At 34.0% G+C, this 24851-nt stretch overlaps 1 protein-coding gene across 4 annotated transcripts in view; it reads left to right on the top strand.

Moving 5' to 3' along the window:
- The window catches only part of LOC144969067 (uncharacterized), a 32223-nt gene extending 7421 nt beyond the window's left edge, over positions 1–24802 (top strand). For 2 of the 4 annotated variants that reach the window (XM_078908075.1, XM_078908076.1), the window contains exons 2-9: positions 4776–4925; positions 7594–7665; positions 10238–10288; positions 10724–10779; positions 12369–12447; positions 15638–15844; positions 16878–16997; positions 20110–24802. In XM_078908075.1, the coding sequence (XP_078764201.1) occupies positions 4791–4925; positions 7594–7665; positions 10238–10288; positions 10724–10779; positions 12369–12447; positions 15638–15844; positions 16878–16997; positions 20110–20256 (867 nt within the window). In that variant the 5' untranslated portion in view covers positions 4776–4790 and the 3' untranslated portion in view covers positions 20257–24802. Of the gene's footprint in view, positions 1–2065; positions 2307–2496; positions 2756–4775; positions 4926–7593; positions 7666–10237; positions 10289–10723; positions 10780–12368; positions 12448–15637; positions 15845–16877; positions 16998–20109 lie in introns of those variants that run through there. The other 2 variants (XM_078908074.1, XM_078908071.1) reach the window with 2 other exon arrangements.
- Positions 24803–24851: the final 49 nt, after the last annotated feature.

Raw genomic sequence — 24851 nt, 5'->3', positions numbered from 1 at the left:
AACATGTCAGACAGATTCATGATTCTGAAAGCCATAATTTAACCAGTCAACAGCCGTGAGCTGGAAAAAAAATTAATTTAAAAGTTGGCTAGAAAAGCCGTCCTTCAAATATCGATCGATTTAAATGACCCTCATCTTGGCAAAAAAAAAATTAAAAAAACAAACAACAACAAAAAACAACAAAAACAAAAAAACAAAACAAAACAACAACGATAACAACAACAACAACAACAACAACAACAACAACAACAACAACAACAAAAACAAAAAAATAACAAAAAAAAAAAACAAAAAACGAAAAAACAAAAAACAAAAAACAAAAACAAAAAACAAAAAACAAAAACAAAAACAAACAAACCCAAAACAAATAAAAAAACACACAAAAAAAAAACAAAATACAAAACAAAACACACACACACACACACACACACACACACACACACAAAAAAAAAAAAAACACCCACAACAAAACAACTGAAACTTTGCGAGGGTGTAAGATTCTTGAGTCTTGACGAATCACATTTACACCAGAATTGCTGACAAAAAGAGTTAAAATGCCAAATGGATCTCTATATTGATAACTAATCCTCCCAGTCGAGAATGATCATCATTGTTAATCAGTTCAGTAAAGCATAAAAAAAAGTTACAGGACATTGATTGCTACTGGTGAACTCCATATCAGAGGTAATCATCAGCGAGCTTTTTATTACTATATAGATGGAACGAATATGACGTCACTCAGGCCTTTGTTATTGTTTTTTGCCATCCATGTGTGTGAGTAATTCTCACTAAACTGTATTAACCAGGCTATAAACGTTAAAGGTTACACATAGTTTTGTGTGCTGGTCCGTTATACTTCCGGATGGCAATTTTGTGAGTTTCTTAGCCAAGCGCAGACTATCTTTTTAAGCTCTCTACTAAGCGTAAATGATATATATTATATAAATGATATTGAGAACGTGAGTGGAGCAGGGACTTATTGTTGATATAACAGGAAATGAAGTAAGCAGAAAAGTGCCAGAAAACAATCGAGAATAAAAACTTTTACGGTGACGAGAGGGAAGCTCTACAATCGACGCTATCCACCGCGGAACTCCCCTGCACCGCAAGTCTTTATTCTTTGGGGCTTATTGTATTGGGGCACTTCTCTACTCACTAAATTTTGTTATGTACACTGAAATCATGGCAACACACGAGTTAAACGCTACCCTTGTTTGGCGATTTTAATTGCTAAATTAAAAAACAAACAACAAAGCAACATAAAAAACCACAACAAAACAAGCGTTTAGTACTGGGTTAATAAAGTCACCGATCTTCAGATCGTGAATGATCGTAAATAAAAAAAAACACAAACACAAAAACAAAAAAAAAACACAACCCCCCCCCAAAAAAAACAAACAAAACAAAACAAAACAAAACAAAAACAAACAAAAAACAAATTCAAAACAAATCGGGTTCATTTAGAGCACCTCCGCGCCCGTACAAAAAACTGCTATGGTGTCACGCCGGTCGCCGGTCACTCACGACTCACGACCACACAGGGTTGCTAGTTTGGCCTCCTGGTGGCCAAATTTGAGAAATTTGGTCTTTTCCAAAGCCATTTGGCTTCCCAAAATTTGGTTTGGCCACTTGGCCTCCTGTGACCAACTTTTTGGCCTCCTCTGACTTTCCCCATTATATCTTTTTACTTTGGTACCGGTAAAACTTATTTCATTTGGCTTCCGGAAAGCCTCACCGGCAATCTAAATATTAACATGCAACACGTGCTAACGCCACACATTTCATTTGCTAATGCTTCTATATATAGAATCTCTGCTATCACGCAATCGCGCCCAAAAGGTCCATATTTGTTGTCAAAAAGCAATGCTGTGTGGATTTCCAAGTTACGAAAGAAATGATTATTTGTTTACAGCTGTCATGTTCAACCAGAACGAAGAGTGTTCTTCGGGATCGAGCACATTTACTGGTAATAGTGAAGAAAATGCTGAGCAATAATGGATTCTTGGTTCGTTGAAACGGGCCTGTTAAATTCATTTTAATTTGTAAAAAGGTTACTTTTGTTGAGGAGTTCTCCAGGTGTGTAGATCTCTAGAATTAACTTTTTATTTCCATCGTGATAATTCGGTTGTATGTGACATTTCTTCTGAGTCTCAAGTCAATTATTCATTATTTTCTCGTTGCGCTGATTACAACTCAAGAATGTGACCTATGATGTTGTTTAAGTTTAAAAGGAAAAATTCAACGATATCAACAAATGTACAGAATCTAGTGACAAATTGCTATGGCGAAATTGTGTTTTGATTAAGGTGAGTACAGCGAATGTTCCTTTAAATTAATTTTCTTTCTTCTTCTTCAAAAAATGGGGGAAATAAATTGTTTAACAAATCTAAAGAGTTTTCGCGAGGCTAATGTGGGTTTGGTGGTATTTGGCCTCCTGCCGAGGAATCTGGCCTCCTGCTATAGCTAGTTTGGCATTTTACTCAAAAGTGATCACGCTCGACGACTCATCTCCCCAGAGTCTTGTTTACATTGACACCCCCTCATTCCCTCGCCTCACGCATTTGGATGGGAATGGGATCGTGGAGATAGCAGAGACCGTTCGTAGTTTTACAAAAATGTAGACATAAACGCTGTGCAGGCCATTGTTTCGCCACAAATTATCAGATTTCTCCCTTTAGAGTGTAGTCTAGAGAAGAGAAGTATTTATCCACCCTCAAATCTTTCTAATCACTGGAGACTGGAGACCAAGGCCAAGGTGAGTGACAATTCTGTATTTATCATCATCATCAATCTGGCTGCCGAAAGTCCAATAGGCTTAGACGAAGATACGTGTTCGATTTTGAAGAATTACCAACTTTGTTCATAATTCTTTAGACATAACTGACGTGCCACTATTTGCAATGTGAAATTGAAATTTAAGTTTACGCTTCAATTTAATTATAAACGGATTATTAAACGAAAACAGATTAAAGCTGTAACTGTAATTGTAAGATTCAATTTCAATTCACATTATTATTGTATATTTCTTGGAGCTTCGATCTGCAATATTTTCTATGTGAAGGTCTGTTAATCGAACGCTTAGTGAAAGTTAAAATTTTCCTGGTACGACCATTGTTTTGTTTTCCTCTGACATATTTTGTTAATTATTGAAACTATTGAAAGCAGTCCTAGGTTTGTTTTTTCAAATGTTTTTTTAATTTTTTAATTTTTTTTATTTGGATTAATTCGAGTGAGGTCGGAGGATTATGTTTTCTATTAGGGTTAGTCTTGTCTTAGTAAAGGTGCCAGAGTGTTTGTTTTCCCCATTAGGGTTAATTAAAGGTACGAGGTTTTATTTTTTCTTAGGGTTAGTTGAGTTAATATTTGAGTTGTTTCCCTTAGCAGGAGGAGCTTTTGGAAGGTCTCGCCATAATAAAAATGAATGTGGGTTATCAGATCTGCAAATGAGTATATGTCGGACAAAACGAATGACGAATTGAGTTTGGCTGCAAATAAAGCAGCTGCCTGTTGTGATATTTTTAGTTTTAGATATTTATATATTAATTGGGTGTATAGGCATTGGGTCCATCATTATTTACCCTTTACCGGTTGCCACACTCACATTCATTCCTGTTTTGTTAGCCAGATGTTTTTTGCTGCTAAATATAAAATGGGGAAGTGACATTGTAAAAGCTAACGTACATTTGTTTCAGGCTAATGACCGAGATTGTTGTTTATGGGCTTATTTTTGTGAAGAAAATACTCTCAAACCAACGTAAAAGTTTGTCTTTGACAGTGTAAAATTAAACATAATTGCGTTTTGCTACCTGACCTTATAGGTACATCTAGATGAAAGCCAAATTTAAAATGCTTCACCCCCCCCCCCCCCCTAAAAAAAAAAATAGAGGGACAGTCAATTTTTAGAGCAATGGCAACTTACAGTTAATGATAAACTGGTTTTTGTAACCGCCAACAATGACATTTACGAAGGGGGTTGGTGATCCTCCAAATTTAATTGTTTAATTTTAGGGAGGAGACCCCCTGAAACCCCTCCCTCCACCCCAATCCTTATTAATGTATCTTCTTAGACCTTTCACTTCTCCAGGAGCATAGGCTATCAACGGCGTTGCTCCATCAGACCCAATTTTGGGCTGCCCTCTCAACTTCTTTCCATGTTGTCACCTTTTCCTTTAGTTCATGTTGCATCTCCAATTGTTACTTGACCTTACCTTCCTTCTTATCCCCTTACAGTTCCATAGCAGCACCTGCCATTTGATGCTGAATGTTGGCCTCCAAATGGTGTGCGTTCCAGTCTTTGATGGTGCGGGGTGCAAAGGAATATTTGAAACTGAATTTGCTGATTGGTATTTTTGTATTTTTGAGTGGGTTTTCTTTTGAGTGCATGGATTTGGTTGTTTGTTTAGTTGTTGTTGTGAGACAGCAGTAATTTTGTTTGTAATTTTGAACATGAGAGTTAATTGTTGTTCTTCCCTTCTGTCTTGTAAGGGAATCCATCCAAGCTGTGTTATTGTGTCTTTTATGCTGGTATGGAGGCCTTAATCGTCACAGGTGAATCTTGCAGTGCGGTGCTTGACAGCTTCAACTTCAATTGCTTTTATATCAGATTGTAAGTTTTGCTCCCAAACTATACTGGAATGGTTTAAGATTGAACGTATGAGTGTAATATAGGCAGTTTCTTTCAGGTTTGCATGGCAATGTCTGATGTTCCTTTTGTGAACCCTAGAGTTTAATTATGACATTCTTACATTTGTTTCATTTTCCTTTTATGTTTTTAGGGATATTTGGAGAAAATGCAGAAGCCTGGAGTTTACTTACTGGGACTGGTTTGCCACATAACAGTTGTGATAGTGTTTGCCGCTGTCAAAGATGATCGCCATGGTGGGGTGCCAATGGGAGTGCCAAATGAGTATTGTGACGATGGCAAGGTGTGTATTGGGAACATGATGGGGGAGATGGGGGAAATTTATTCCTTCTTTAAATGTTGTTTAAAGACTGGAATAATTAATAAACCAGTTGATATATAAGTTTTTTTTAAAGGTGAGGGGTATGTGTGTGTGTGTTTGTGTGTAAGGAATAGGGAGTAAATAGGATAAAAATTGCAAAATTGGAGACATTAGATCCCTTCATCTTCCTCGACCCCAGCTTCCTATGTAGTCTTATATTTAATGATGGATGTCCTAAGCCTATACACCTCCAATCCCTATCAAGAAGGATTTCGAGCATTCCAATATTTCATCAACAGACACCTTGTTCTCGAATTTAAACGTCGATTTCAGCAGTCCATTTTTCCATCAAATCTCAGGAGTAGCCATGGGCACCACAGTAGATCCATCATATGCAGATTTGTTTATGGGCCATCAGGAGCAACAGTTTTTCTCCCAATAATACAGCCAACACTCAGAATTCTTCAGAAGATATATGACGATTGCATCTGCACCAACAATATGACCAAATCCAACTCTACCAATTCATCACTGCCCTTAACAGCTTGACCAATAGATCAAATACACCTTTAACAAAGCCACATCTCATGAAGCCTTCCTTGATACCACTGTCTCTCTAACCCCAAGTGGACTCAAGAAGTCTATCCACTACAAGAAACAGACAGTCACAGCTTCCTTCTCTACCCATCTTCACATCTAACCAAATGACAAGATTGTATTCCAGTTTCGCAGCTACTTAGATTACGAAGAATCTGCCAAGATGATGATGACTTCAAAATAAAGAAGGATAAAATGCTCGACTTCTTCCAGAACTGCCAATATCCTGAATACATATTACAAGTGGTTAACAAGGTCCAAGACATCTAAAGGGTGGGAAGTTACCAAGTGACCATTTGACAACAAAAACAGCAAAACAGACCCATCCTGATCATCACAAACCACCCACACAACATGGAATTCATTCAATTAAAAACATCTTCCGCACTGACTACTAATAACAAACGTTTTGCAAAATTTTATTTGATTTCATTTCACTATCTTATATTTTAATTCCATTGTATTTTTAGTGTCCATACTGCATGATACTTTAAAAAAAAATTAATTGCACACTTTTTATACAGTGGTCTTTCATGTTTAACAGCATCAGAAATAATGAGAACCTAGGAATGAGACTTTTTCAAATCCCTGTTTAAAAAAAACTAATTCTTTATTGGAAAAAAAGAGCTGTTTTAACGACTTCATGTGATCCAAAGACATGGAATAACAAAATCTCGAAAAGAATAATCTTTCAATAATTATCATAATTTTCAACTGGTACAAATTCATCCATTTGTTAGATGCATTGACAATAAAGCCTTGGGGCAGAAGGAATTAACTTGATTACACAATATACTAGTAGTTTGTAGAGGGTAGTAGTATTCTGAATGAACACAGCCATGCTAGTTCAGGAAAGTAGTTGTAGTAAGCCAACTCATGGTTGCCTCTAGCTAGCTACTAAGTGTGTAGTCTACACAAAGCATTTTAGATTGATTCTCATGCTCCATCTAGTCTAGACTAAATACGTAGTAACCTTTGAGTCATTAGGATGAATTTATTGTTTCCTTTGAAAATTGGGAATAATGAGAAGTGGGGAATAACAAGTATTTTTGCTTGGAACAGAGTCTCTAGTTATAACAACAAGATATGAAGTGAGTAGAAAAGTGCCAGAAGACAATAGAGAATAAAAAATTTTTTTTCGCGGCGGTGGTGGGGTTTGAACCTGCGACCTTATTGGTACGACAACTCCGCCTGGCAGGTGAGAGCGTGGCTCTACCGTGTGAGCTATCCACGAACACAAAAATATTCGTTTCAAACCCAAGTCATTTCTAGATCCCTCTCTCACCCACTTCTTGAGACCGCCGATTCGTTCGCACACCACCATCGCGAAGTAATTTTGACCAGCAGTTAAGCTTAATAGCCAATATTCTCAACACAAACATATAACATAGAAACGATTGAGACATTGAGTATGCTCCGGTGTATGGGGTGAATTTTTAATTCAGAAAAGTGAGTGGAGCAGGCACTTATGTTGGTAACAAGATATGAAGTGAGTAGAAAAGTGCCAGAAGACAATAGAGAATAAATTTTTTTTTTTTTTTTCTCTAGTTATACCTGAGCTCCATTGTATATAAATACAAAAATTATTATATTTTATTATAACTCACTTTTCTTTACTAAGGAGCAGTCTATTTTCAGTTCCATCATCGTTTTGCTTATTTTTCTTAACAAGCCCATTCTCTGATCACCCTTTTGTGTCTTTAGTGTCTCATTCATCGTGTCTCAGTCATCGTGTCTCATTCACCGCGTTTTGGTGACAAGACAAGGGTTAAAACAAAATGTCTTGATCATCAAACTTTGTAAATTACATTGAGACATCTACTCCCTTTTATTATTGTTATTTATTTCTTCGCGTTTCAAGCAGCAACATTTGCATTATTTGTTGGTTACAAGTATAATATACTATATATACTATAATAATATACTAATATACTATAATATATTATAAATATGATTTGTTTTGCCAACCCCACCTTACACCTTTTAAAATCATAATTAAAAAAAAAATTGAATTTAATTTAATTAAAAAAATTTATTTTTTTAACCATTTCAGCACTTCCTCAATATTGACTGGGATCCCGAATCCACTGAAGAGTATACATGTCATGGGGAAAGGAATCCTGCTGTGAGTGTCAAGAACTTGATTTTCGACTTGAATGCTTACACAGATAAGCTTTTTGAAATGGATGAACTTTTAAATTTTGTTTGCATTGATTGATTCAGTCAAGTTTGTCATATCTTTAGGATACACGGAAATTAGACAAGTACCTAGTGTTAGGCATCTGGATGCAATCTCTGCCTTGCGAGTCAATTCATCTAATTTATTGAAATTAGACTATTGTAATTTTCTTTTGCTTAACATATGAATGAAAAAAAAAAAATTCTGTCTTCCGCCATGGATTAATTTTGACACCGTCGTCTAGGCATTTCCATGAAGGAATATTGAGAATCCATAAAACAAGATGTCTGATGTCAAAAGGAATCACCCCTGTTGACCAAAAGTGAGCAAGTTGGGGGTTAATAATCTTGGCCAAGGGAAAAAAAAACGAAAGTGCCTGAAATGGGGCTCGAACCTGGGACTATCTGGGTAAAAGTGCAATAAAGTTACAATAAAATCCCTGAAGTGGGTTAGACGGATGCTGCTAAACTTATTCACAGTAAGAGAAGAAATAAAGTGCATTGGGTGTATTGAGAGAGCTTCATTGGCTACGTAGGGCGTAGGGAGAAACTGGGTAGGGATCCTACATCCCATAGCGGGCAGGGAGGTACATACTCTGTCTTCTATCCCCCAAATCTGTTTTCCAACATGCTTTCTGTCTTTGTCTTGGAATGAGATTACTTGGTTTTTTCCTGGCCCTGGTTGGAGTCCTGGCTGGGAGGGAAACAGTCAAATGCATAGTTATTGTTTTGGGAGATGATATTTTTTTTTCCTTGTAAATCATCTCTCTGTTATGTATTATTATATTTGTTATTTTTAATGTATAATGTAAGCATTTGAGTGTATTCCTCTTGTTGGATTTTGTGCTTGTGTCCCGATGAGACTTATAGGTGATCTCAAACTAAGTACATTGGTGGTATGCTCTTGGAATCTACATCTGATCCCTATTTGTTGCCAGTTCCCCTTTGTCTTACTTTCTCTTGTGTGCTTTAACTGTAATTCTAGAACTTTTTACTATCCAATTTTCTTCCTTTTTACTGGCACTGATAAAACCTAAATGTGTTGCAAGTGCCGTAAAACCCTTAAAAACAAACAACGTAGGGAGAAAGGTGTGCAATACAAGATATGAACAATTGCTTTTATATCACTGCATCAGACAAATCTTGAAGAAGATGACACAGTTTGGAACATCAAAAAAATATATAGCCAAACAGCTTTATGCTACTTTTCAAAATAAAAAATTAGAAATGACACAAATCATCGATGTCATAATTAAGTGAAACACTGCATGTTACAATTCATCTTTTATTTTATGTTTTTCTTCAAAATAACTTGTTTTTGATATTTTTCTCATAAAAAATTTAAGATTCTGGTTTCTTGATTAGCAACAATTTAACAAAGTTTAACAATATTTTTAACCATTTAACAATGCATAACAATATTAATATACAGATAGTTATAAAGGGAGGTATCCAAAGTATAAATCTGCAACTGTACACTTGCCAGAGCCCTGCCTCGTTTGCCTCTCTGTTCTATCACCAGGCTCTGTTTATTTCAGTCACTTAAGTGTGAAGTGGACAAAGCTGCCTTAATCTGCCAAAAATACACCCTCCTTGTCTTGACTAGAAATTTTTTATTTCAAATGTCGATCAATTAGGATGAGCACTGACTTGCCATTTAGTTTTAAACCTGGGACCTCAATCCTAAGAATTGAGAGTCATCTTGATCAGTCGATTATTTGAAATACAAGTATTTAAGTAACATTCTTTTTAATTGCTTCTTTGCATCATTTCCGAAGTCAAAATATCAAGTTGTCTTACAAAAATGTTCGCCATCCACACTGTCAAAATGACAGATTGCAATACAACTCTGCTTTAATTGTCATTTTAGAACTTTTTACTATCCCATTTTCTTCCTTTTTACTGATGCTGATATGACCTTAATGTTTTGCAAGCGCCGTAAAACCCTTAAAAACAACAACAAATCAATATAACTCAGCATACATGTGGTTTAATAAATGCTCTTTTAGGTGATATAAAATTCTTGACTCTAACACATTGTTAAGCAAAAGTAATTTAGCATGTAAAAGTGTTAAGCTATTGTTGCACATATGTACATAAGTTTATATCATGTTATACCATATTAATATATATATATATATTTTAATATATATATATATATATATATAATATATATATATATATATATATATATATTTGTTTTAATCCGAATTATACGAATGGTGGTCTTGATAAAATGTATAGATAGTGTGCCATGTGCAGGCAATTTTTCATTGACTCCCCCCCCCCCCCCCCCCCCCCTCCAATCAGAATAAAAGCAAAGATATTGTGGTGGATAAAAACTTTAAAATAAGAACTGATAATCCTAATATCGCAATACATAATTTTGACATGGTTTTCATCAACTGCTATGATTGGTCTTTTTTTAAAACCAAAATATAAAGGCATTAACAATACTATCTGACACGTTCTCAAATATTTTTTGGTTGTTTTTTCATGTAATTCTGCTTTGATTTCAGAATATTACAGAGCTAACACCTTATTACCATTGTGATTTAGAAACCGAGATGGTAAGTCTTTTTTTCTTTGTTTTTTTGACAAATTTTGATCCTATTTATATTAATATTTCAGTTGCAAGCTTTGTCACAAAAGCCGTTTTGAGAAAAATTTATATTGAAATTGGAAAAAAAAAAGAAAAGAAAAAGGCAGCCCGTTGTAAACCTTCCTTTAAAGATATAAGTATGTAAAAGAAGAAACTACCTATGATTGAATATAAGCTTTTTGATCTGTATTTACATAGGTTTTAGAAAATTTTAACTATCGAAGACAAAACAACGCATACAAGCTCACACTTAGACACACAGATACATTCATATAGACACACACATAAACAAACACTCTCTCTCTCTCTCTCTCTCTCTCTCTCTCTCTCTCTCTCTCTCTCTCTCTCTCTCAATCACTCAAGTACCAAATTTAATATCAAACTTTTTTTTTCTTTATTTCAGCCGTGGCATATTTGTTATAATAGAAGTATTACATATGACGAGGACCTTCCCACAAGGTACGTTTCTCGTTCAAAGTTAAAAGTTTAAAATCCGAGGATAAATATTATGAAAATTCTTTTTTTTTGGCATCCATTTTTCTACTGTATGGTGTCTTGATTTGTCACTCCATCCAGCTATGTTAAGAATGAATAGTGATGAGATGGGTGACAATGATTTCAAAACTCTGTCCCTTGCATTCCGGCTTTCCTTGCTCAGTATTGGTGAGTTGATTTTTCTGTATGGTTGGCGCTGAAGAAACCAATGGTCTGGTTGTATTTCAGCTGCGTCCTCATTGGTTGCGGGCCCATGTCAGTCGGGCCTTGAAGTCGGTGATGAAAGTATTGGTTATTTAATTTAAAGGCAACAGTTTAGGGGAAGCGAGATGGATGTGTATCCTTTTCTATGATTTAAGGGTGATAGCGCTTGTTGAAGACAAGCTTTGCAAGAAATATTTTCTTATTTGGTCTTTACGAGAAAATTGTTCAAGCTTTTTTTATTTTAGCAAAGGGCATCCGTGGTTGTGTCCTTAGGTAAGGAACCTTACAGTAATTATGGAGGCTTTATCGTCAAGTGGTGTTTTATTCAGTTTATGTCTAGGTTTTGGGTTTAAAATGGGTGGCACAACGTTAACTCCTTACAATTTTTTGGCCATACCCTAAGTGTAAAATGAGCACCTGACTAGTAACAGTATTTTCTCTGTTGAAAAACAAAATTGAATCTGCTCATTAGACAGCACAGAAACAGAAATGGAAAGCTGTGGAAAACTAAAGTACCTTATTTTGGATACTTGAAGATGACCTGCCATTTATACAGATTTCATCAGTAGATACAAACACATTTTTTTGCCCACAATTTTGGAGGAAACTATTGTAGTAAGAACTTTGTGTGCGACGAAAATGAAGTGCACAACATCAATTCTAAAGCATTTTAAGGTGACAATTCATGGAAGAAAGGTGGAAATCATGCAGTTTAGGCTTTTGTAAAATTCTGATTCCTTCCTGAATGATATGATTTTTTTATTCATTACCTGCCTGAGTGGCCTGGATGTGAAATTAGATAATGCTAAAAATCATGGCTTGGTAAGTAACAAGAGAGTTGTGATTATATTAAAGATAATTTGCATCGTCCGTTTTGTTCAATATGGTGGAGCCAGGTCAATAAGTTTGAATGTTTGAAGAATTTTATTTGTAGATTGCAACAATTTGCCATGATTCTTTGGCATTCTCTGTTTTACAATGGAAAGTCACTTCCCAAGGGGGCTGGTTAAGGACTGAAGAGAATGAGGAAAACTGAGGGGAAGAAGGTCCCAAAATGTAAAGGAGATCAATGAAATTAGGACTGAAGTTTGAAGGCCAGAGAATTTTGCAGTGTTTTATTATAAAAAGAGTAAATGGCAATATTTTTAAAAGTTAGACATTTTGAATGAAAGTTATTTCAGAAAATGCAGTCCCATGTTTGATAGAATGTTGCCATTGTTTAATGAAGTCAGAATGGAACTTTAACAAGGACTTGACCATTTTAACTTTTTAATTGACTCGACAATGTGGGCTGTTGATTTTATTTTCATTCTTTATCAAAAGTTTTCTCTTCTACTAATTATTTTCAGTGGGCCCCATCGCCCCATATGGCCCAAATATGGAGAATATCGTTATGTACCTCCACAGCGATGGCTGCATTCATTGGAGGTAAATTTGAATTTAAATTATACATTTATGAAATATATGGTATATTTGTGATCCAATGCTCCACAATGGTGTTGTGAAAGAGTGATATAGATTCCGATGAAAATGTAATGTTTAGTACAATATATGCAGTGGCGGTTCTAGCCTATTTACAGTGGTTGGGCAAAGAGGATTCGGTCATATATATATATATATATATATATATATATATATATATAATATATATATATATATATATATATATATATATATATGATATATATAATTTTTTTTTTAAATTTTTTTGTTTTTTTTTTAATAAAAATTTTTTTTGATTTTTTTTTTCGCCTTTAAACAAAAAATATTTCAACCACCAATAATCACATTCACAATGAAATGACAATACCAGTAGATTTTAATTATTCCAAACGTAATCAAAAATGAATCACGAAAGAGAATACAACTAAAAAATAAAGCGACGAGACATAATGCGACAACACCTTGACAATACAAGTCCATTTCCTTCACTCGAAAAATTAAAGAGATGCTTTAATCCCTCAACGGCGATATTAATATTGCTTTTACATATTTCTGGTTTTCAGTAGTACGTAGTAACCTTAAAGTTTTCATGGAGAAGCAACAACAGCGATATGACTCGAGTTTCATTCAGAGCTCAAATTGCATAATTTTTACTGCTGTCTTGGTGGTCAGAATGATTGTGCCGGTGGTGTAGTGGTTGGAATAGTGGTAGCGGTGGTGGTGGTGGTGGAGGAGGAGGAGGAAGACGAGGCGGTGAGGGGTAATTATGGTAGTGGTTTTGGTGGTGCTGTTGGTTAGAATGATAGTTGTGGAGACGATGACGGAAATTGTATGGTGATGTTGATATTGTTTTTTATTTCTATTGTTGTACTTGTTGTTAATATTGTTGTTGTTGTTTAATGATGATGATGATGATGATGATGATGATGATGATGATGATGATATATGATGACAACGACGATGTCGTCGACAATGATGGTTACCATACGATATTACAAAATTTATTCAATCTTAGGCTTTCGCCAATTAATCATACAATTTGATGACCACATACATGAAAGTGGAAAATAATGGCAAATGGGACCAAACAATAAACTGATACCATTAATAACCACCAAAAAAAAATACAACAATAGTAATACCACCAATACGTACAATAATAATAACAATGATAATAATAATAATAATAATAATAATAATAATAATAATAATAATAATAATAATAATAATAATAATAATAACAATAATAATAATAATAATAATAATAATAATAATAATAATATAATAATAATAATAATAATAATAATAATAATAATATTAATAATAATAATAATAATAATAATAATAATAATAATAATAATAATAATAATATTAATAATAATAATAATAATAATAATAATAATAATAATAATAATAATAATAATAATAATAATAATAATAATAATATTACCATCATCATTACTACTACCACCACCGCTACCACTATACTACCATCACCATCATTATTATGTTTCCAATTATTTTTTCTCGTTTTTTAAAATTTGATATCTATCAAAACAGACGAAAATTCCGGTGATTTTTTAAAGGGTAGTTAAAATATCTACGATTTTATTAGCCCTGAAAACTACGATTTTTATTTTCCTATCTAAAGTAGGCAGGTCTGCTATGACAAGTATCAGTATCAGTTCCATAGTCAAAATAAGACAAACAAAAACAACGTTTATTTAATATTAGGCTTTCGCCAATACTTCATACAATATAATTAAGACAAAATAATGTTACCAATCTCTCCTCATGTATTCGTTTGACTATCGTCACAATAATTACCGTGTTATCTTTGCTCCTTACCCAACCAATCCCTTGCTTCCCACCTCTTCATCGCGAACCATCTTATGTATGTATTAGCTTCAGGACGGGCAAGTACGGAATCTGCCCACCCTTCCGTATTTCCTCTATAACTTAGAATTCAACTATCTCCTTACTCAGAAGAGTATTTCTCGTATACTAATTCAATTGTTGAGAAAACCAAAATGGTGGTTGTATTTTATATATTTATTTAGTCGTGACTTTTGAATAAAAGTGTTTTGTTTTATTAGAGGAATACAATAGAAAATTACATTGTTTTGCAAAAATATTTAGTCTGGCAATAAAAATACAGCGGTAATTACTTTAAGAATAATAAAAAAAAAAAGAATTAACAAATTAATTTGTTAAAAAACAAAACAAAAAACAACAACAAAAAACAACAACAACAACAACAAACAAATAAGAAAACAATTTAAATAAATGAGTTTTGAGAAACACTAAAGAAAACGAGGGGAAAAAAAAGAAATAATTTAAATGGATAAACAAATATATTAAAACAACACAAACTAATACTAAATTGATATAATATTAGTAAATTAATAAATTTAATTCAATACTGGAACCTTCCCAGCACAAGTAAGGCAATAAATAAGAAAAAGTTCGTTTGCCAAAATCTCTATTTAGTGTACACTGGTTAATAAGGTGGCTCATTGAATTAGCCCGACCTAGTACTAGAGAGGCCAGACAGCAAAATCACCGTCAGGCGACGTGACGATGAGATGACGATGTGGGCGGAGTGGAGTGGAGTGGTTGGGGGGGAGGGGGGGGGGGTGATAAAAAGAACAGGAGCGTATCCTGGTTTATGTATTACGGGATGCATGGTGATTCGCAATCTATCAAAAATACACACAAATTGATTTCAGTACAAAGTATCAATTTTAAGTAGTAACTTTTGAAATTATCTAATTTAGATTTGATTATTTCGGACCTGGTAATACAGCATATAACTTGAAAAAACAGGCTGGTATTTGCCCACCCTGCCCATTATTACCAGCCGTCCCTGAATATATGACTCTTGGGTTAAATTGACATTTTTATTTACTGGAATGAGATCCAGATTTTTTTCTTCTGAACCCCCCCCCCCCCCCCCCCCCCCCCCCTCCCCCTCCATTTAAAGCCAAAGGAAATTTTTTCATAAACATTTATTTTGTAGTGAACTATACAAAAATTGTTAGCATTTTTAATTTATTTATCATTTATTTATTTATTTATGTATTTATTTCTTTTACATTTTTTTTATTTGTTTATTTATTTAATTATTTATATATTATTTATCTATTTATTCATTTGCCAATTATTTTATACGCAGCATGGAGCGATTGTATTCCTTTACCATCCGTGTGCTTATAAATACCAAATTAACAAGTTGAGAGCTGTAGCTGAAAGTTGCTTGCGACGTCACATTATCAGTCCGTCCAAGAGAATACCCAGTAACCGCATGTTTGCTGTGCTGTCCTGGGGGTGCAAGCTGTACATGAGTGAAATGGATGTCACAAGAACTGTTGAATTTGTCAAGGTAAGTGCATAATTTTATTATCTATTATAACAAAGCGCTTTGAGCATGTTTAGGGGATATTGCTTTATATAAATGCTCTATTAAAAAAAAAAAAAATTTCTATAGCACCCTGTGTTGAAATGAACTAATATAAATCATCATCTTCTCCACCTTCATCTTCATATTCTTCTCCTTCTTCTACTTCTTTGTCTTTCTTCTTCTTCTTCTTCTTCTTCTTCTTCTTCTTCTTCTTCTTCTTCTTCTTCTTCTTCTTCTTCTTCGTCATCTTCTACTTCTTCTTCTTCTTCTTCTTCGTCATCTTCTACTTCTCTTTATGTGTGGCTACATCGTCTTGTGGCATGGCACTCACCTTTGGAGCTGGATGGGGTTCCTACCTCCCATAGTGGGCAGAGAGGCACTTACTGTGTCTTTATTCCCCTTTATTTCCAACATGCTTTCTGTCTTTGTCTTGGAATGAAATTACTTGGTTTTGTCCAGGTCCTGGCTGGATACCCAAGCTGGGAGGGAAACAGTCAAATGTATTGTTAGAGCTTTGGTAGATGATGTCTTTTGTCTTGTAAATCATTTCTCGGTTATGCACTGTATTGTTTTGTTTACATTTTATATATGATTTGTAAACATTTGAGTGTATCCCTCTTAGTTGGGCCCTGTGGTTGTGTCTGGATGAAACTTTTAGGTGATCTCAAACTAAGTACTTTGATGGTGTGCTCTTGGAATTTACATCTGTTTCCTATTTGAACAAATTCCCCATTGTCTTACCTTTTCTTGGCCTACTTTAATTGTAATTCTAGAACTTTTGACTATCCCATTTTCTTCGTTTTTACTGGTGCTGATATGACCTTAATGTGTTATTATTATTGTTATTATTATTATTATTATTATTATTATTATTATTATTATTATTATTATTATTATTATTATTATTATTATTATTATTATTATTATTATTATTATTATTATCATTTTTATTGTTGTTGTTGTTTTTTAAAATTTATATTCTAATTTCAGTGTTGTCTTTGTTTAAATTTTTCAGGATCGTGCTGTGAATTATGCCCCGGAAAGACTCGTCTATGCTGATGGTGGATACGACACCGCCATAATTAAACATGCTAAAATTGTCAGTGATAAGAGAGACTCCCAAATCTGTCCTGAAGTAAGAACTCATTTTTAGAAATATGAATCAACTTTTCAAAAAAACATTAGTTGTAACGATTGAAAGGCAATTTGCAAACAGATGGGTAAGACATGTTTTTTTCACATGATACCCATGTGTTTTTGTTTTTTTTTTATGAATATCAAAAGAAGACACAAATTCACTCTATTTTTAGAATTCAATTTTGGTAATATGCAACAAGTGAAAAACAAAGAGAAGGTATAATTTAGTCTTCATTATATTGAAAAAGATGAATGATGTTGATGTTTGGGCTTTCCCTGTTGTGCAATACTCTGTAAAAAAACATGTATTTAAAATTTTGGACTGAAAACTCGTCCTTCAAATATCCAAAGATTAAAATGACTATCATATTGCCAAAAACTCTCAAACCTGGTACTTCATTAAAGTTGACAGTTTTTGGCAAGATGAGGGCCGCTTTTATCAATCGATATTTGAGGGATGGATTTTCTGGTCAAAATTTTAAAAATGTTTTTAGTCAGACCGAGTTCATATGGATACTAAATCGACAAATGTGTGGTGAACTCGAGAGAGAATAACATCCACACCTTTTGTCGCTGTTCATGATCTGGAGTTTATTTTTCCCATTTTCGAATTTCAAACAGCCATATTTGTATTTTAATCAGCATTCTTGATAAATTTAGTCCAGAACCAAGCAGTGAATGGGTAGCTGGGTCTGTTTGATTTTATGGAACATATTTAGTGTCCTATCCAAAGGGTAGCAAGCAATTGCTATTGTCTGTTTAATGCTATAGAATCTGAAATAAGCTCCAGCTCTATGAGCCGAGTGGCTCTGAAGGACTACTTTATAGGGTTGTAGGGAAGCTTTTTCTCAGAGTGGTCAAGGGATTGCACCGTGACCTGGGATGGTCTGGGTCAGGGCCCCAGTTTTCTCACTTGTGAGTGGATGATTCCTGTTGACATCAGACATTTGTTTGGATTAATATCTATATTTCGTCATGGAATACCTTAGCAATTGCATCTGATGTGGCTGCCAAGAGGTGCTTAATTTAGTAATTTATGTTTTATAAGGTTCACATCATCAGAGTAGTTACAAGCAATCCGTCCAGCAAGAAGTTGCTAATATGCAATTATGAGAAAATTTATAAAAATACAGTATATTGCTATTAACTGAAGCAAAAAGCGAAAGCTTCTATTAAAATGGTTTGGTTTTCTTCTATTTTGATTCATTCAAAGGGTGAGAGGAATGTTGCATTATGAGGATGGGACTTAAATTATCAAATGATATTCATATCCTCCTGTTGTAGAGCGTATCTTTCGTAAACTCAAAGCTGGACACTGACCAAATAAATACATAAAAAGACAAGTCTTTGGTCACAAAAGAAAACAATTCACGAGTTGTATTCAATAGTTCAACCAATGGGATCTCTTGTTTCCTTAATAAGCAAAACTAACAACTCACAGGCTGCTAAAGCCTGAAAAATGACATCAAAATATAAGTCCTAGTGAGCCTATTATCAGGCTATACATTAACATTGGCTGCGCCTCAAGCCGTCTGCTGACATGATATTTGGGTCGTATTAGGTAAACTAACTATTGCATTGTATTTGAAATAAAAATATGATATATTTTTAATATGAAAAATTGTAGTTGGCAAGGCTTAAGTAGAACAAAATTTATCTAAATTAAAAGAAAGCATTTTTTTTTCTCTTTGGGTTCAGTGCAACTGAATGGTCACGAAAATTTTAATTTATGGGGTTCAAAGTAATATTCAACAATTATTCTTTACTGAGAAATGATAGATCCTCCCAAATTATTCAGGTCTTATCGCTTGCAAGTTGCTTGTTTTGTTTACCCCGTTAAAGGTCTTGAATGAGTTGCAGTTTTATTTTGAATATATCTCATTTTAATTTGATAGGTATTTAATTTAAGTTTTATTAAACTAAAATTTTTTAAAATTTCTTTTTCAAATTGATAACAATTTTGTGGATTATAAAAGGGAAGAAAAGTCATTTTGTCACACATTCTACTTTTCGGGTTCCTAAATCCTTGGAAGTGTGTATGGAATCAGTCCTTTGGAGGAAAAGTAATGAATAAGTTACATATTGAATCATAAGGTGGCATAACTATTTTAGTAGCAGGATCTATAGGCAGATTCTAAGAATTATGGGACGTAAAAAAGTGTATGGAGTATAGATAGTCTTTATTGACGACCAACATATATTTAGACTTGAAAATAAGATGCCGTCTCTCTGAAACTAGAAGATCATTTACTCAAGGTATGTTTTCAGTCCTCTTCCAATGAAATAGGAGTTTTTATACATCGCACTTTTATTCATTATTAGCTGATCTTATAATATCATTTTTATAAGTTTGGGGGTTCTGATAGCTCAGTTGGTAAAGCACTCACTTCACACGTAGAGGGTAGTGCCGCACGGGTTTTGGTTATCGAGAACAGTAACACCAGGAACATAGCTCAACCAGGAACTAGTACCTGGAACCTCCACCAGGAACAAGTTCCTGGTCATGTTACTATTACTGTGTGTGTGTGTGTGTTGTGTGTGTGTGTGTGTGTGTATGTGTGTGTGTAGAGAGAGAGAGAGAGCGCGCAAACCAGCCTACGTCCCTCCCTCCAATCTGAACCTCTCGTCTGTCTGTGGTTGGTACCACAAACACGAGTACGCAACCTCTCGTCTGTCTGTGGTTGGTACCATAAACACGAGTACGAACGTCGTACCCGTGTCATCTATGCGCCGTACTACTTTGGACACGACCGGAACAAAATCGCACCAGGAACAGGTTCCGTACCAGGAACAACGCCACCAGGAACACAATCGTACCAGGAACATGAAAATGTTCCGAATGCCCGCTGCTAGTAGAGGGACTGAGATTGATCTAGAGTGCAGTTGACAACCCGTAGCTGGATCTCTTAGAAAGTACTTTACTGTAGACTAGCGTCCTATCCAAAGGATAGCAAGAAATTGCTATTGTCTGTTTCATGTAATAGAAACTGGGATAAACTCCATTCAACTGGCCTCATGGCTCTGAAGTAATTTTTTTAGTGCAATGTTTTTTCAGCTTCTTACTTTGGTATGTACTTTTCTATATTTATCATTGTTTCTCTTTCGAACAGAATCTATTGAGTCCTTTGTCGACCAAAAAAATCTCTCGAATGTCAAGGAAACGTCAAGAGCGACTGGAACGCCTACGAAATATCTTGGAGCAAAGGAGTTTGAACACGTTGATGTCTGAACGCCTAAACTCTATATATAAACGATAATTTTGGTGATTTATGGCATTCTTTGGAGAGCGGGAGAGAAAAAGACTCACCCCCCCCCTCCCTTTCTTCCCCTTTCACCCTTCTCAGCTGACTCCATTTATTTTGGATAATTATGAACTCAACAGTCGCATAGGATACGTAAGTGATAAAGCTTAAACTAGTTCAGTAATGATGGACATTGCGTTTTTAAAAATAATCATAAACACTATTATTATTGTTATTTTTTTTTTGTTTTTTTTTTTTGCAGGCACTTCAGATTGGGTCGCTTTTATTCCCATACATAGTGTTCTCTTTCAAGTGTCTGTATTATCTTGTTGGGGAAGAGTTCACCTGGATTTGCCCAGGCCCTGGCTGGAATCCCTTTGCCTTATGTGTGCAGTCAGATTTGAGCGCCTTTTTCTTATGACAATAGTTTCTTTACCTCATCTCTCCATATGAGTATTTACTATTAACGGTTTTTTTTCAATCATCCGAATGCTTCTCGTCTGTCAGGAATCTTATAGGGAATGAGATTAGCGGAAGAGTAGCGTCCCTTGATTGGACGTCACCCATAGTCTGTGACGTCACCAGCGGAAAAGTTATTAGAGAGAGAACGTCATGTTGGTTGTGAGTATGCGTCTCTCGTCCTCGCTTCCGGTGAAAGCGGCTTGAGACACTTCAAAACCAAATTGACGTTCTCTCTGTAAGGTGACGTCCAATCAAGGGACGCTACTCATCCGCTAATCTCATTCCCTATACTGCTGTCTGTATGAAACTTACGGTGGCCTCAGGCTAGACAGACACATGAATTGCTCTGCACTGACAAAATGCCTTAAAAAAATTTTGACCGGAAAACTTATTAAGAATATTACATACATCAAGAAAGGTGATCCTCTACTTTAAAAAAAATCCAAAACTCAAAAGACTTCTTTTACAGTTTTGTGGACATTTTTATCCAATATTTGAAGTAAAAGGTTTCTTGTCAAATTGAGTAAAAAGTGTTATGAAATTGTATGCCACTTTGTGTTCTATCTTTCTTTATGTCGGCTCCGGCATGACCTAAAAGTGATTCAAACATTTGGATTTTAAATCAACATCATTATTTACAAAACGTAATGTCTATGATTGCTTCATAAAAAAAAAGAGATAAAACTAAAACCTGATACTTAATGACATCCAAATATAGCGTATTTGATGTCGTCACGAACCGGACAAAAAAAACCCCCAAACAATATAAGAAAAACAAACCTACACCCTTAACTGATAACAAGTCTTTTGACTAGGGTATTTATTTAATGATAATTGTATATTGTATTTGAGTTGATGCCCGACTTTCTGAAATCTTTCCCAATTCAGATCTGGACAATTTTATTCTGCTTCTACACATTTTATTCATGATATTTAAAGTTAAGGTTTATTTTTCTATTTTCTATTACTTGATTTTGTGTTGTTTGTTTATTTATTTTCTTCGTTTCTATTTTTATATGTTTTCCTTTTCAAAAATTATCTCAAGGAGACTTATCTTTTTCATTTTTTAAATGCGGGTATATTTAACCGAGAGGACTATTCATGTTAAAATGGCAAGGGCAGGTTCATGAAGGAATTTTTGAAAGGCTGTGAAATAATATAATATGGTAATAAATGACAATTTAATGACACCAGTTGCTTGATTTCTTGCTTAGTTGTTAGATTGTTTCGTTAATTTCTTTGCATTTTTAGTTTAAAAAAATGCTTTCCTGATATTTTGTGAGTTTTATGTCAGGATGTTGCTGGTGATATTTATAATTTTTTTTACTTTCATGAAAAATATTTCATGGCAACACAAAACCACTTTTGCCTATATTTATAGGAAAAAAAATAAGACAAAAATCAAACAATCTTCTTGGTTTTAATGGTAAGAAACAACACTAAAATCCACAACTCCTTATTAGTGAGACTCGCTGTTGTTTTCTGGCCTGGTGTCTGTATGAAGTATGAGCATTTTTTTTTTCAAGGTGACGGGCTAAGTTAAATAAGTTATAGCATTTAAATCTTGGTTGCATTTATTATTGTTGGTGCTCTCCTCTCCAAAAAGTTAAAAGTTGATCACATGTTTTTGTATTGTATATGGGATCATAAGACACTAGAGACCTCGGATTCAACAAGGTAAAATTGATCAGAACACAAAGGGTACATTTTTGTGTATTCGAAGACTCCGAGGCCAACGCCGATGCTGATTTTTTTTTTTTAAAGAAAGGAAACTAAAAACAATTAACAGGAATTTTCATTTTCTAGTTTGAATCTGGGGTACAGTTAATGAGATGCTGCAGTCGCTTGATTTCTGCCCAAGTAAGAGTTGGCATATTGTTTTATTAAATACCTTAATGATGAGTGTGATGCCAGAATTTGGCATGATAATATTATCATTCTGTACAGTAATGTGGGAACACGAATTGTTACTTAAATTTGACGGGTTGATTAAAGCAAACATCGTTTAACAGATTTGTTTGTAAGTATCAATCATATTATAATGTCTGGCACATTGAAATGATTCAGTGACTTCTGACTGATGTATCCCATTATGATGGAGATGAATTTTTTTTGTTTCATTCATTGGGGGTCATGCGGGTAACAGTGTTTTGGAATTAAAACTATTTAACAATATTTTGATTTTTAGACGAAATATGGTGATGGTGCTGTCTTTCCAACCAAACGTTTTCAAAGGACTTTTAGTTTGGATTTGTTTGTATTCTTTAAAATGGGGTTTAGGGTCTTTTTTACTTAATTCGTAAACACCAATGTTTTGACTTAATGAACCTTTTGGAATTGTTTACAAAAAATGAATATAGCTGAATTTGTGTAAACGAAAAATTTAAAAAAATAATAATAAAGCACTCCCCCCCCCCCCCCCCTTTCCAAAAATATGGAAAAGAACCACAATCACACACACACACACACACACACACACACACACACACACACACACACAATGTTTAAAATTTTAAAAATATCAGAAATCATTAAAACATAAATAGCAATTTTAAAAATTATTTAAACAAAGACAGAGGGGCTTTCAATTCTATGAAATAAAAAAAGGTATGGGTAACCTTTTTTACAATCGAGATTTTGTTTTCGTTGTTTAATATTCATTCCCTTAAATTTGAGATTGAGCTGATGTGTAATTATTTACAAGTTTGATAACCAAATACAAATAATATGGGGTTAAATTAACATTGTAGAAATTGAGATTATTTTTACATTGCTTTGAGAGTATTTTGATTAGTTCATGACAACAAAAAAGAGAATTACTAATGTCTATTTTTTTCCAAACCTATTGATATTATTCAAGGTTTTGTTTTTGATTGGTTGATTAATAGAATGGGACTAAATTTGGTATAAGTTTAAAATCTAATGACAACGCTGTTTGCATGGAGACGGCTTGCAATGCCTTTGTCGGGGAGTGAAGAAAAAAAAAAGGTCAACGCCATTGTAAAAATGGAGGAGGTAACTCAAGTTTGACATGTAAGTTAAAACTTGTTTTTACGTATTATTTCTTCATAATCTATGATAAACCGTTTTGCAATCTGTCAAAGTCTTCGGACGCTATTGACATTCATTGGTATGTATTAAAAGTCTGGAAAAATTCTCCTTTTTTTGGTAGCGAATTGTATAACAATGAGACCATAACAATTTGGTTATTTGGTTTGTAAATAATTACACACATGTTCAACCCTCTAATGTGTTTTATAATAATTAAAGATAATAATATACTCTTATAGAGCGCACTGTATCTTAAACCATGAGGCTCTTGGCACTTTACGTTCAGCCAAAACAATATCAAAGAAGGTACATGACATTATATATTGCCTTTTCATAGAAACTGTTAATTTGTTTGGTATTCTTGGTGTTTTCATTTAACTTTCTATATCCACTGCATTTAAGGATCTCTGCATAAATTCGCACCATTGTTTTGATTGATTGAATTATTGATTTGTTTCTACACATGTTTATCTATTTAATTTACAATTCCACATTTGTCTCAATATTTTCAACAAAAAAGACCACTCAAATTATGAATATAGAGAAATTGATTATTTACAATTTACATATATACACGCATGTTTACTTAATTTGCCACCCAGCAATCAGTTGGCATTCCAGTTCCAGAGATGTTTATAATCGCGTGCAATGTTTAATTCACTCACGTTTTGAAATTGGCTGTGTTGTGATTTTTTTTCTCCTCAAAATGAAATATTTTACAGACATTTATATTTTGAAAACTTAGTTGTTATTATTTATTTATTTCTCTTTATTAATTTTTTTTCTTTTCAATTCTATTTTTTTGCTTTTAATGGCTTTGGTGTTTTAAATTCAATATTTTCTTCTATTCTTTTTCTTCTTGTAATATTTGTTGTTGATCTAATCTTTCTACCAAATCTTTCATTATTGCGATAACAATTTTATTTATTTAGATTTTTTTGGTCTCTTCTTATGTAATATTTTACTGGTTTCCGTTTATTCCTATGTATAATAAAACATTTCAGGAATACAAATCGTAATAAAAATTTGGATTGAATATCAACGCAAAGACATTTGTTCGACTTTGTTTTATTGTAATTGTTGACTTGTGAAACTTG

Source organism: Berghia stephanieae, chromosome 3 (genome assembly GCF_034508935.2).
Source record: "Berghia stephanieae isolate SIO BIC M18660-M18661 chromosome 3, UCSD_Bste_1.3, whole genome shotgun sequence".
In the NCBI taxonomy this organism is placed as follows: Eukaryota; Metazoa; Mollusca; class Gastropoda; order Nudibranchia; family Aeolidiidae; genus Berghia; species Berghia stephanieae.
Note: the sequence above shows the minus strand (reverse complement) of the source record. Positions and strands in the feature narration are given on the sequence as shown.